The sequence below is a fragment of the Leptonychotes weddellii genome, chromosome 2, assembly GCF_054177405.1.
Source record: "Leptonychotes weddellii isolate Sample4059 chromosome 2, ASM5417740v2, whole genome shotgun sequence".
Lineage (NCBI taxonomy): Eukaryota > Metazoa > Chordata > Mammalia > Carnivora > Phocidae > Leptonychotes > Leptonychotes weddellii.
Window position 1 is genome coordinate 93507363 of NC_138370.1, and position 11291 is coordinate 93518653.

General features: G+C 36.5%; 1 protein-coding gene across 1 annotated transcript in view; it reads left to right on the top strand.

Moving 5' to 3' along the window:
* CAMK2D (calcium/calmodulin dependent protein kinase II delta) overlaps positions 1–9344 on the top strand; it is a 283031-nt gene extending 273687 nt beyond the window's left edge. The window contains exons 10-13 of the mRNA XM_081813123.1: positions 2271–2365; positions 4518–4746; positions 6123–6218; positions 7375–9344. Of these exons, the coding sequence (XP_081669249.1) occupies positions 2271–2365; positions 4518–4746; positions 6123–6189 (391 nt within the window). The 3' untranslated portion in view covers positions 6190–6218; positions 7375–9344. The remainder of the gene's footprint in view (positions 1–2270; positions 2366–4517; positions 4747–6122; positions 6219–7374) is intronic.
* The last annotated feature ends 1947 nt before the right edge of the window (positions 9345–11291 follow it).

The window sequence follows — 11291 nt, forward strand, 5'->3', positions numbered from 1 at the left end:
GTATTTGCATCAACTATTTAACATTTAAAATAAATACTGAAATAGTATGATATGGAGTTTGAAAGAAAACTCAGAGACAAGGGTTCCCTTTTAAACAGTTGAGAAGTCTGTGCCATAGAACCTGCTCTTTTATTCTTTTCCGATAACTTTATTAGACCTATAGGATTCTCCAAACATGAAAATACATATATAATATATACATAATAATGCATAATACATAATACATATATATAGGTAATAGCATATTATATATACACACACACATATATATATGTATATATATGTAATAGCATTCTCCTGTGAATTAGTAATAAGTGTGTTTTGGTGGTGGTGGTAGCCAGGCAAAACTGGGGTATTTCCTATTTTCTCCAACAGTTTAAAGTAGTGCAATCCCTTGGAATCACATCAGTTTGCCTATGGAGGCCTGTAATCTGGCCTGGTGTTGCATTCTCAGGCCCAGGGATATTCCGACAGGACCTTCCATTTGGGAGCTTTTTGGATGGTAGGACACAGTAGTGAAGTACTTAGAACACCCGTTCAGAGCATGTGCGCACACACACATCAAGTGGCAGCTTTGTGAATCCTTTATAAATCGAAAGCCTGTGACAGGTGATAAATACATATATACATAGGAGAGAGAAAGAACGAACAGACTAACAGGTTTTCAGATATACTGACTCTTTGATGGTTAGGTAAAGAGATCCATCATGGTACAGAGATTTTAGTGCCAATATAAGGTAGTAAAAAATTTTGATTCACCGATGTTGACAACCAAAAGTCATATTTATAGAGGAAGTGATAGCCCCTGGCAGAATAAATTCCTGTTACCATAGGAACACTGTTCCTCCCATTTGCCTCTTAGAAAGAGATTATATATATATCTGACTTTGAGCTTGGAAGTACCTGCCCACCAACAAGTCTAAGGCAAAATGTAAAATGCCTCCCCACTACCCCTGCCAGCCCTGCCTTCAAGGCTCTTTAAAAAAAGAAAAAATACACACACACACACAAAGAATAATCACTGGTGTGTTTTTTAATTTTTATTTTCTACTTTAAGAGTGTTCCTTAAAAAATCAATTCCACATTCTAAGAACAATACTGCGAAGAACCATAGTGAGTTGGCCTTTGAAACTTGTATTTCTGTTGAACAGTTAAAATGCTATGCCTCCTAAATGGGGAATGTTTTAGATATAGTCCCAAATCCTTTTATCTACTTTGTAAACTTCCACTAATTCATCAAATCCAGGATCTTCTATCACTTCCTCTGAGAAGCCTACCTTTATCACCACAGGCCCAAGGAACTGTCTCCCCCTTTATGTTTCCATGGACTTACATACATACTCAGTGCTCACCAGATCAAGCAACTAACCGTCATTCCCCAAACACACTCTAATGTTCTAACACTACTATCTCATTGTAATTGCTACCCTCCTCCTTCCTACCACCTTCCACACACTTGGACAACTCCTACTTATTCCTGAAAGCCCAGCTCACGTTTTTTCTCTTAAATCTTCCCTGTCCCATATGTAAGTAATCTGGTTTTCAAGCACTTTGTATTTATTTCTATTCCAGTCTTAAATGTTGCATTATAATTGTTTCAAAAAATAGCTGCCACATGGTGGTGTTTAACAATTCTTTGTTGAATAAATTTCTCCAAAGAAAGTTTAAAAATGTTGCATCTCTTTGTTGAATTACATTTCTAGGATTAAAAAGAAAACTAATTTGTACATTTTATTAATTTTATTTTAAAAGTTCGATAAACTTTGAATACAGCTTTTCCAGGAAGTATAGGATGTGACACATGCCTTCAAATCAATAATATAGATATTGGACATGAATGTAGAAGGTGTCAGAAATTGTTCCAAATTATTTAATGACAAAGTTGGTTTTGTAGGACTTGGAGAGTGTATTGGACTTGGACAGCATTTAAAAAATAAGAGAAAAACTGGAGAAAGACTAGAAAATTCACCTTGGAAATATAAAAAAGCAGAAATTTAAGAAAAGAGATTCCTAAAGTAGTATAGATTATCATCTGCTGGAACTTGCTATAGGCTTTTGCCCCTATCAGAGTTCTCTGTAAAAATGCTTTTTTAGCATCTGCTCCTCAACCCACCTTGCCAAGGCCTGTGAAAGAAATTTTGTATTTTTAGTGTTTTTTAAAGAGACTCCTTCACTGTTTGATAAATAAGAATGAATATGTGTAAAACAAAATATATTAACTCATGTGTTGGTTATTTTAATTATGTTTTTGTTTTTTTTTGTCCCTACAGAAAAATCTGTGACCCAGGCCTTACTGCTTTTGAACCTGAAGCTTTGGGTAATTTAGTGGAAGGGATGGACTTTCACCGATTCTACTTTGAAAATGGTACATTTATTCTAAATTTAATAACATGCCTTTTCCAACTTCTCTTTGAATTTCTCCCAGATTTTCAGTTTTCTTTGCTCTGTTCTGCAATGAGAATTTTCACCTTAGTCCAGCATTTTGCCTCATAAAATTTTGGTTTTGAAATTTAAAAGTTTTGTTTTGAAAACTAGCTGACTTATAAAAGGTAATGTTGATAAAGGTAATATACTCGATATAGGTCCCAGTAAATGTATGATATAAGCTGTAAAATGAATCACCAAAAATAAGTTTTCGTAAATATCAGTTTATATATGAAAAAATAAAAGACACCATAGCATGTCAGAATATTTGACATAAAGGAGTGCTTTCAAGCATATTTAGTGCTCATTTTCAAAGTAAAATGTACATGAAGATGAGTGATCAGGTAAATATTTCAGTTGCCATTAAAAGAATTTTAGTGGTCGGGGCGCCTGGGTGGCTCAGTCGGTTAAGCAGCTGCCTTAGGCTCAGGTCATGATCCCGGGGTCCTGGGTTCGAGCCCTGCATCAGGCTCCCTGCTTAGCCGGAAGCCTGCCTCTCCCTCTCCCAATCTTCCTGCTTGTGTTCCCTCCGTCGCTGTGTCTCTGTCAAATAAATAAAATCTTAAAAAAAAAAAAACAGGGTGGGAGGATGGGTTAGCCTGGTGGTGGGTATTGAGGAGGGCACATTCTGCATGGAGCACTGGGTGTTATGCACAAACAATGAATCATGGAACACTTCATCTAAAACTAATGATGTAATGTATGGGGATTAACATAAGAATAAAAAAAAAAAAAAATTTTAGTGGTCTCAGAGGAAACAGCCACCCAAAAGAAACTCCTGCAGAAATCCTTGAGGTCATCAAAAAAAAAAAAAAAAGGAACCCAGAAATTCCTTTTATCCTCTTCTTTACACCTAACGACTAGGTATTGTGTTTTGTTTGCATGATGCATAGAGTGAATTCACCCTTTTTCAGTGAGATCTTGGTAAATTACTGGAAGTGAGCTTGATTATCCTAATCATTACTACACTTCTTAATTATAAGCATTATCAAGAATGTCTGCCTAGGCATGGATTTTTATGTTTAATGAATTACCTTTTTTATATTCACTGCGCATTTGCAAGCAAACAAAGAATTATGTGGTAAATTGGCCTTAACAAAGCTTCAGTAAATTTTCTCATTCTTTCATAATGTTTCTTTCAGTTGGTTCTCCATTGACACCATCTCATCTCTAGTAAAAGAATAATTAACCCATTAAATATTTAACTTCAAAACAAACTCTATATCACTTCCATAAATACATATTCTTCATAATGAGATATTCTTTTGTATATGATTGTGGAACTGAGTAATTTACTCAGATCTTGAGAATAGGAAGCAGGTTTAGACAACAGGTAAAAACAGTTCAGCCTGTTTTAGTGATCTAAAAGAATGACATCATCATTTGTGCTAAATCTTCACATCCCTTGGTCATTGAATAATTAGAATGTGTAGCTATTGTCAAAACATCAAAAGATGGAGCCTAGGGAGGGCTGCTTAATCAAAGAATGAACTAGAGAATCAGAACCAGGCTATATGACCAATAACCAAATTTTGGATTTTTACTGGATGACCACCACTGGACTATCATGGAATGGACTCTATGAAGTAAAGGAGTCACAGAATGAGATGGGGAAACAAATTCATCCTATGGCCAGTTTTTTTGTTGTTGTTCGGAAACCGTTATCTCCATATTTGATACTTGATGTATTTCCCTTGTCCCATGTACTTCACCAGCTAACAAAAATGAACAAGACCACAGGATATCCTGTCACCTGCTCCCTGCATCTGGGCCAGGCCTTCTCCCTCTCTATTTGTATCATGGCTTCTCACCACTTACCATTATAAATAAATATCTCTCTTCAGCTTTTCTCCCACCAAAGTTCCCAGAGTGACATGTAAATTCTATATAAAGGGAAACACAGAAAATAATGCATATCTACTTTTGCTCTCTTTTCCTTTATACTTTGCACAGTGCCAGGGACTCAATTAGTGCAAACAATTTGTAGTTGAATGAATGAATAGCTTTCCATACATTGGCCCCAGGTGAAGCTATTGGTTTTGGTTTACTTCATGTAGAAACTGAGCTCTGTTTTTCATGTTATTCTCTTTCAGCTTTGTCCAAAAGCAATAAACCAATCCACACAATTATCCTGAACCCCCATGTACACCTGGTAGGTGATGATGCCGCCTGCATAGCGTACATTAGGCTCACGCAGTACATGGATGGCAGCGGGATGCCAAAGACAATGCAGTCAGAAGAGACTCGTGTGTGGCATCGCCGGGATGGAAAGTGGCAGAATGTTCATTTTCATCGCTCTGGGTCGCCAACAGTACCCATCAAGTAAATATTTCCAGGCTGTCAGCTTCTTTGTTAATATACCCATGGTCAGCGTTTTTTTACTTATTCCATTGTTAATAACATGATGATATATGTTATTTAATGCTAGCGGTTACACTGGTGGGAATGTTCAAGGAAAAACAGATTGTAACTCTAGAAAGATCAGACCAGCTGTTTGTGAGTTGAAACACACACAGTAGAAACTGGAGGATACCCTAGCAAGCGGGTTTTTGTTAAATCATGTAACAAGGCAAACTTTGTGGCTTCATTGTCACAATTGGCAGAGGAAGGTGAAGAGTTTCTAAAATGGCCAATATAATGTCAGGAACTTTATAGATTATCTGTTGGGCTAAGGTATGGATATTAGAAGAAATTTATAAACATAACATTTAAAATACAAGTAGCAGGTATCTCAGGGTCTTCCTCCAACATTATGTCTGCTCTTGCGGTCAGTAATTAGATGAATATTTATTGTATATCCCCGAGGTGCTTAACTTGTACCAGATGAAATACAAGGTAAAAGTTATATTCTAGCTTACAAAGCAAGTTACCACGGATACCAAAGAAAAATTATGAGGTTCATAACTTCAGAGTAGAATGGACCAGTGTAGCAAACTGTTAATAACGGTTTGGAAGTATACCTTGTGTAGAAGATATCATTTAAGACCTTGTCCAACATTCCAAGTGGACTTTGAAGACCTGGAGCAAATGGAAGAGAGTCGAGGTATATCAGAAGGATACAACAATGTCAGGATGTTAGTTTCATATGGTAGAGGAGTATGGGTAAGGAAGGCTGGCTCCAACTGGAGTAAAGGGGAATATTAATGGGAAATAATGTTGCTCAGTGAAGGGATGAGTTGAAAACAAGAAGGGGAGTTTAGACTCAGAAGTTTGGCCCACTGCTGATCTCATTCCAAATTCTCTCACCAGGATCACCTGTAATATTGGTGGGGGGAGTGGGATGGGGAAGTAAATTTATACAAACAGCCATTCAACTCCAGAGAATCTATCAAAATGTCGTAGTCTAATAATGTACCACAGTGGTTTTCAAAGGCCTTCTCTATAGCCTTAACTATATATCACTGTTGGATTTATAAAAAGTAGATGAAGGAAAAAAAGCTAGCTATTTTTAGAATGAATTTCAGCCTATTAAGAGAATGACAAAAGGAATATAATAATGAAGACACCCATGTTTGTGTTTTTTTTTTTTACCCCAAAGAGGTACAGCACTAATTGCCAGTAAATATGGAAGGGCTTATATTCATACAGTACTATAGGGTTAGGATTTTCTACAATTCCCTGAAGTATTTATGGGATAGAGCCTATTTAAGAAAACTTCATTTTATGCCAGGTGGCTTAAATGGGGCTTCTCTTAATAGGCCATCCTGTATTCCAAATGGGAAAGAAAACTTCTCAGGAAGCACCTCTTTGTGGCAAAACATCTAAGGCCTGAAAACCATTCACATGTGGGTCTTGTAAGTAACATCCTGCTCCGTGATACTTTGTGAATGGAGCTAATGACTAAAAAGCTGCATGGCTGTTTTTCTTCCCTTTAAGGATATCATCTTTTGCATTATATTCGATGGAAAATATAAAAGGTCTTCGAAAACTTATAGCATTTTTGCATGAGCTCTTGAGTCTAATGTTTGGCCTCATTTTGTAGCATAACCCTTGTTGTAATGGTAATAAGTGCTGAGAAGAGCCTCCCTTCAGCATATGGATCTTGGCATGTTAGGATATACTGGAGTTCCTGCATCAAAAGTCCAGTCTGGGTCAATTCAGACAACTCTCAATTATCCAGACCTAATTTAAATCAAGCTCTAGGATTTTTTGGTGTCTGTTTTTCTAGAGGTAGTAATTTGTGTCACGCACTTGGCTAAGATTAATATATAAATTAATTTGCTTTGCCTCACTGAGTATAATGGTATTTGACCATGAGGACAGGCCACAAGTGGAAGTCAAGCTGAAATTTAAAACTTACATAGTGGGTAATTCCAGAGGATAATTGAAAGTTGGCTGTAATTAAATTCACGCCTGTGTTGTTTTTCAAGATTTGTTTCTTAACTTGGATTAGGATTCAGATATGTGTGCTAATGTTGTGAATATCTCCTCCACTCAAAGCATTGAACCTTGTCAGAGCTTTTAAGAAATAGTGCTCCCTGCTGTTGGATTAAAAAAAAGACCTCCAATTAAATAATATGTTTTCCCTGCTTTTGAGGCTATACTCCTCATTAAATGGACTTCTAGGTTTAACTTCCCAAGGAGTCTAAGAATAATGACAAAAGCTAAGAATGCACTTAAACTTTTCATCTCTTTCAACAAAATTATATCTGTTAGTAAACATGAATGCTTACAAATGCATAATTAAGTTCAATAATGTGATTGAAGCCTGGGTTCCTGTTTCTATTTTCAGCTTAGCTCTGTGTGGCCAAGTTGGCCGCTAATTAATAGTTTCCTATTTTAATATTGTCTGTTTAACATTGTGTATCTTTTAATGATCACAGGCAAAGATCTTTTATACAACTGTATTTTCGATCTATTAATTTAGAACTGTAGCCTAGTCACATCTTCGGCAAAACAATTTTGTAAAACAGTATAACTTATTTCTCACTCCCCCCCCCTTTCTTTCAGCTAAATATCAACAGTGCCACCTCTACGTTCTTGTTCTCAAGGCACCTGGATGGTAACCTGGGCTGTCCTCTCCTCCTCTTCATGCATGTTTCTGAGTGCATGAAGTTGTGAAGGTCCTACATGTAATGCATATGTGATGCACCATCTTGTCATATATTCCTTCCTATACATTGTTTACACTTCAACTATGGGGATGTTCCATGCAAAATTCAATTACTGTTGGCAAACAATAGGGGGAGGTCAGACAAAAAAAATTCCGCAATATTCCAAGTACAACCTATTCATCAAGTTTCTGTTTATGCCAAGATATAAGAGACTTCAAAATTATTCTCTGAATGACAGTTTGTAAGAGAAACATACATTTTTAAAACTCTTTGCTATTAATCAGTTTGGGCTTGTTTAACAAAACAAACAAACAAAATATATATATATAATATATATATATATATATATATACCTTCAGTTTCCTGGTGTGATCCTGGTTGAAATTGCTGTCTAACAATTAAAGTAGGTTGATATGTGGCCAAAATCACTCATGAATGCGGAAGCGAGAATCAGTTGGTTTGCTGCCCTCTAAAGTCATGTTGTTTTTGGTCAAACTGTAAACTGGAAAAATTCACATAATTTAAGAGTGATCACTTTAAGATATATTCACACTTCCGGTGAATTCACTGAGTTTTGTGTTCCTTTCTCAAATATGTGCTCTCTTTTCTCCATTTGATCTTACTCGTTGCTGTTCGCTTTTTCTCCATCCTCTTCTGTCTTTTCTCACACACTACAAGACAGAAAGGAAAGTGAAATTTGCATAATAGAGGTAACTAAACTAGCACTTTTGATCATCTTCAGGACCCACAAAAATGTCAAGATTGTAAAGGTTTCTAATTCTGCTTCGGCTCTACTTTGGACATAGGGATCCTAGGTCAGTGGTATTAGAATTGTTTAAATTTCGGGTAAAAGCAGTGAGGTTCCTAGTGTCCCACGGACTGGCAAGGAGAGTACCAGGTTGTAGTGGATCAGGGTTTCGTGCACATGCGCTTAGTTCTGCCTAGTGCCAGGGGCCCCTCCTGCTCCACCACCACTGGCTGGTTTTCTAAAGTCAGAGAGACCTGCAAGTGATTTCCATTCTCATAAGTGTTTAGAACTTGAGCTCTGTGGCTTGTGCTCTCTTAGCTTCTCTCTTGTGTCAGTAACATTATCTCCCTGTGAGGAGTTAGGATTTCCCAGTTTAAAAAGAAAAGGGAAATGCCCAGATTTTCTTTGTGCTTCTCATTTCTCTCTTGTTTATTCAGCTCCTGTAAGGCTGTTTCTCTTCCCCGAAATGCTTTATAGTGCATGGTATCTTCATCAGCATTATTTTAACAATAGTAATTCACAATCTTCAGAAGCCTATTTTTAAAGCAGAAGCAAAAAATCTAAACAATCCTCCTTCTTTCTCTCATTTCACCTTTCTGTGTTGATGACTAATCAATCACCTTAGATATTGTTGCTAGTGGATGTATGGTAGATGGATTGAAGCTTTTCTGATAATTACACGATTTAAAAAATATATATTTAAAATAAATATATACAGTAAATGTATTGAGCCATGTTAACCTGCCAATGAGATCTGTGAAAAAGTAATGGCCTCGTTTTTCCCTTTTTGATTTCTTTTACCTTTTTGTGAACCGGCTATACGTGGCATACATGTATTTTAAAAATAATTAATAGGTATAGAGTGGGTTTTTTTTTTTACACTTTTAACTTAGCATGTGGTGTTGAAGTATTACCATAGATCAAGTTTGTCTTCCACACTAAGATGTGAGGAAATTGTGATTTGTTCTCTCCACCACAACTGAATTACACAATTACTATCTTCTATAATTTTGAAACACTGCAGTTTACCATGGGACACTGTATATATTTCTTGCCATAATGGTAAATGACTGATTGATATATTTAAGAGTTAATAAATTTGTGATTTCTGCTGACAATGTGTCCATCTTTATTTCTTGAGAAGAGGTACTATATGCATGCGTGTTGCTGGCCAGTGCCAACAGCAGTGTGTCCTGCTCTGGTCTCATTAGTTCATAACAGTTTCCCTTTGATGGAAAGATGAAGTTTTTGAACTATGCTTCCTTTTAAGAATACACTTGGGAATAATAGCAATTTACTATATGCACAAAATAATAGACTCTGCTAGGAAAATTTTTCTGAGAACAAAGTAGTTAAAAACAAGAGTCCTAAAATTTCTAAATATGTCCTCCAATCCATCCTTCAGTGCCTGTTAGGGCATTCCTTTTTTAACCCAAATCTGACAGTATAACAAACACTTCAATGTTATCTTCCATATACAGGCAAGCACCTCATCTCCTGCTACTCCCCAACTTTAATGTACAGAAGTACAACATCTTTCGATTTACTGCAAACATCACACATCTATTTATGCTGCTTCTCACCTAGGATATTCTTACTCATTCCTAAAAATCCAATTTAGAGTATCATCCACTTGATTAAACTTTCCCGGACCCTGCTCTAAGCTTGCTCATCCTCTCAATATTGTGTAGTTTGAGTCTAATTCTTGCCAGCCATGCAGTTTTGAAAATACATCTTTGTGTCTCCTCTACTGGAGTATAATGTCTCAAGAGACAACTGTGTATTCATCTTTATATCTCTAAACTCAAAGAAGGCCAGGAAGGGAGAAGCTGTTAATAGTTTTGAACTGTTGGCCAAACCATAAATGGGAACCTCAAGATGCAATTAGACACTCCTGGGTTTAATGTTTGGCTCCGTCGCTATTGTTTTTGACACACTGAGCATGTCGCGTCTTCCTCTGAACGTTAGTTTTTGTATTTGTAAAATGAGAACAAACATACCAATCTGCTAGGGGTATTGTGATGAGTAGAGATGATGGGTACAAAGTACCTAGAGTAATATTTGGTAGATAATATTAAATGGTAGCTGCTATAACTGTTATAATCATCGATATTAATACTCCCATTGTTCTTATTATTCCTTACTCAAGGGAGTAGAACACTCTTGGTTTATGGGGTGCTTTCTTTCTGTAGGTTTACTGATATTCCTAAGGATATATTCATATCAAATGTCTCAGCAGGAAGAGGAGAAATACTGAATAAGACAGTCATCTAGCCGAAAGCAGGCAAAATGACATGAAGTCAATATATTCTAGGAAAACTCTCAAGGAATCTTACTCTTAAGTAACTGAAAATCTGAATCCCTGTATAAATAAAGTGATCCTATATAATGTAAGGGTAAACATAGATGGCCCAACACTTGAGTGATTTCATTAAATAAAATTCTGATTATCTACAGTTCTTTCACTGTTTTCATGGTATCTTTTGTCAGGTTTTAAGAAGTGAGAATATATAAAAAGATTAAAATGAACATCAGCATATTAGACCACGTATCCATAGTCTGAACAATAAGCCATGATAAGCCACCTCAGCTGAGACAGCATGAAGCGTCCACAGTATTCCTACTTTTCTAACAAAACCAATTCTTGAAAGTAGGCCGAAATGTTCTCCACTAGACTCTAGTAGGAAAAACTGATGAAATTAAGTATTAATATTACCCCAGAAGGTTTTATATTTTTAAAGGCTTTTACTGCTTTATAACACAAGTCAACATTTTTCTGGTTTGCCCATAAAAATGTTTTTTTAGCTTTTGGAAAAAATGGTGCCAACCTTTGAGAATCGGAGATTCCACGTAGAAGTCATGATTTCTGGGTTAATTTGAAAAACTAAGATTTTGGGGCGCCTGGGTGACTTGGTTAAGCGGCTGCCTTCAGCTAAGGTCATGATCTCGGTGGAGAGTCTGCTTCTCCCTCTCCCTCTTGATCTGCCTACTTGTGCTCTCCTTCTCTCTGTCAAATAATAAAAAAAAAACAAAACTGTCAGAATTTGCCACGCTGGTCCTGTGTT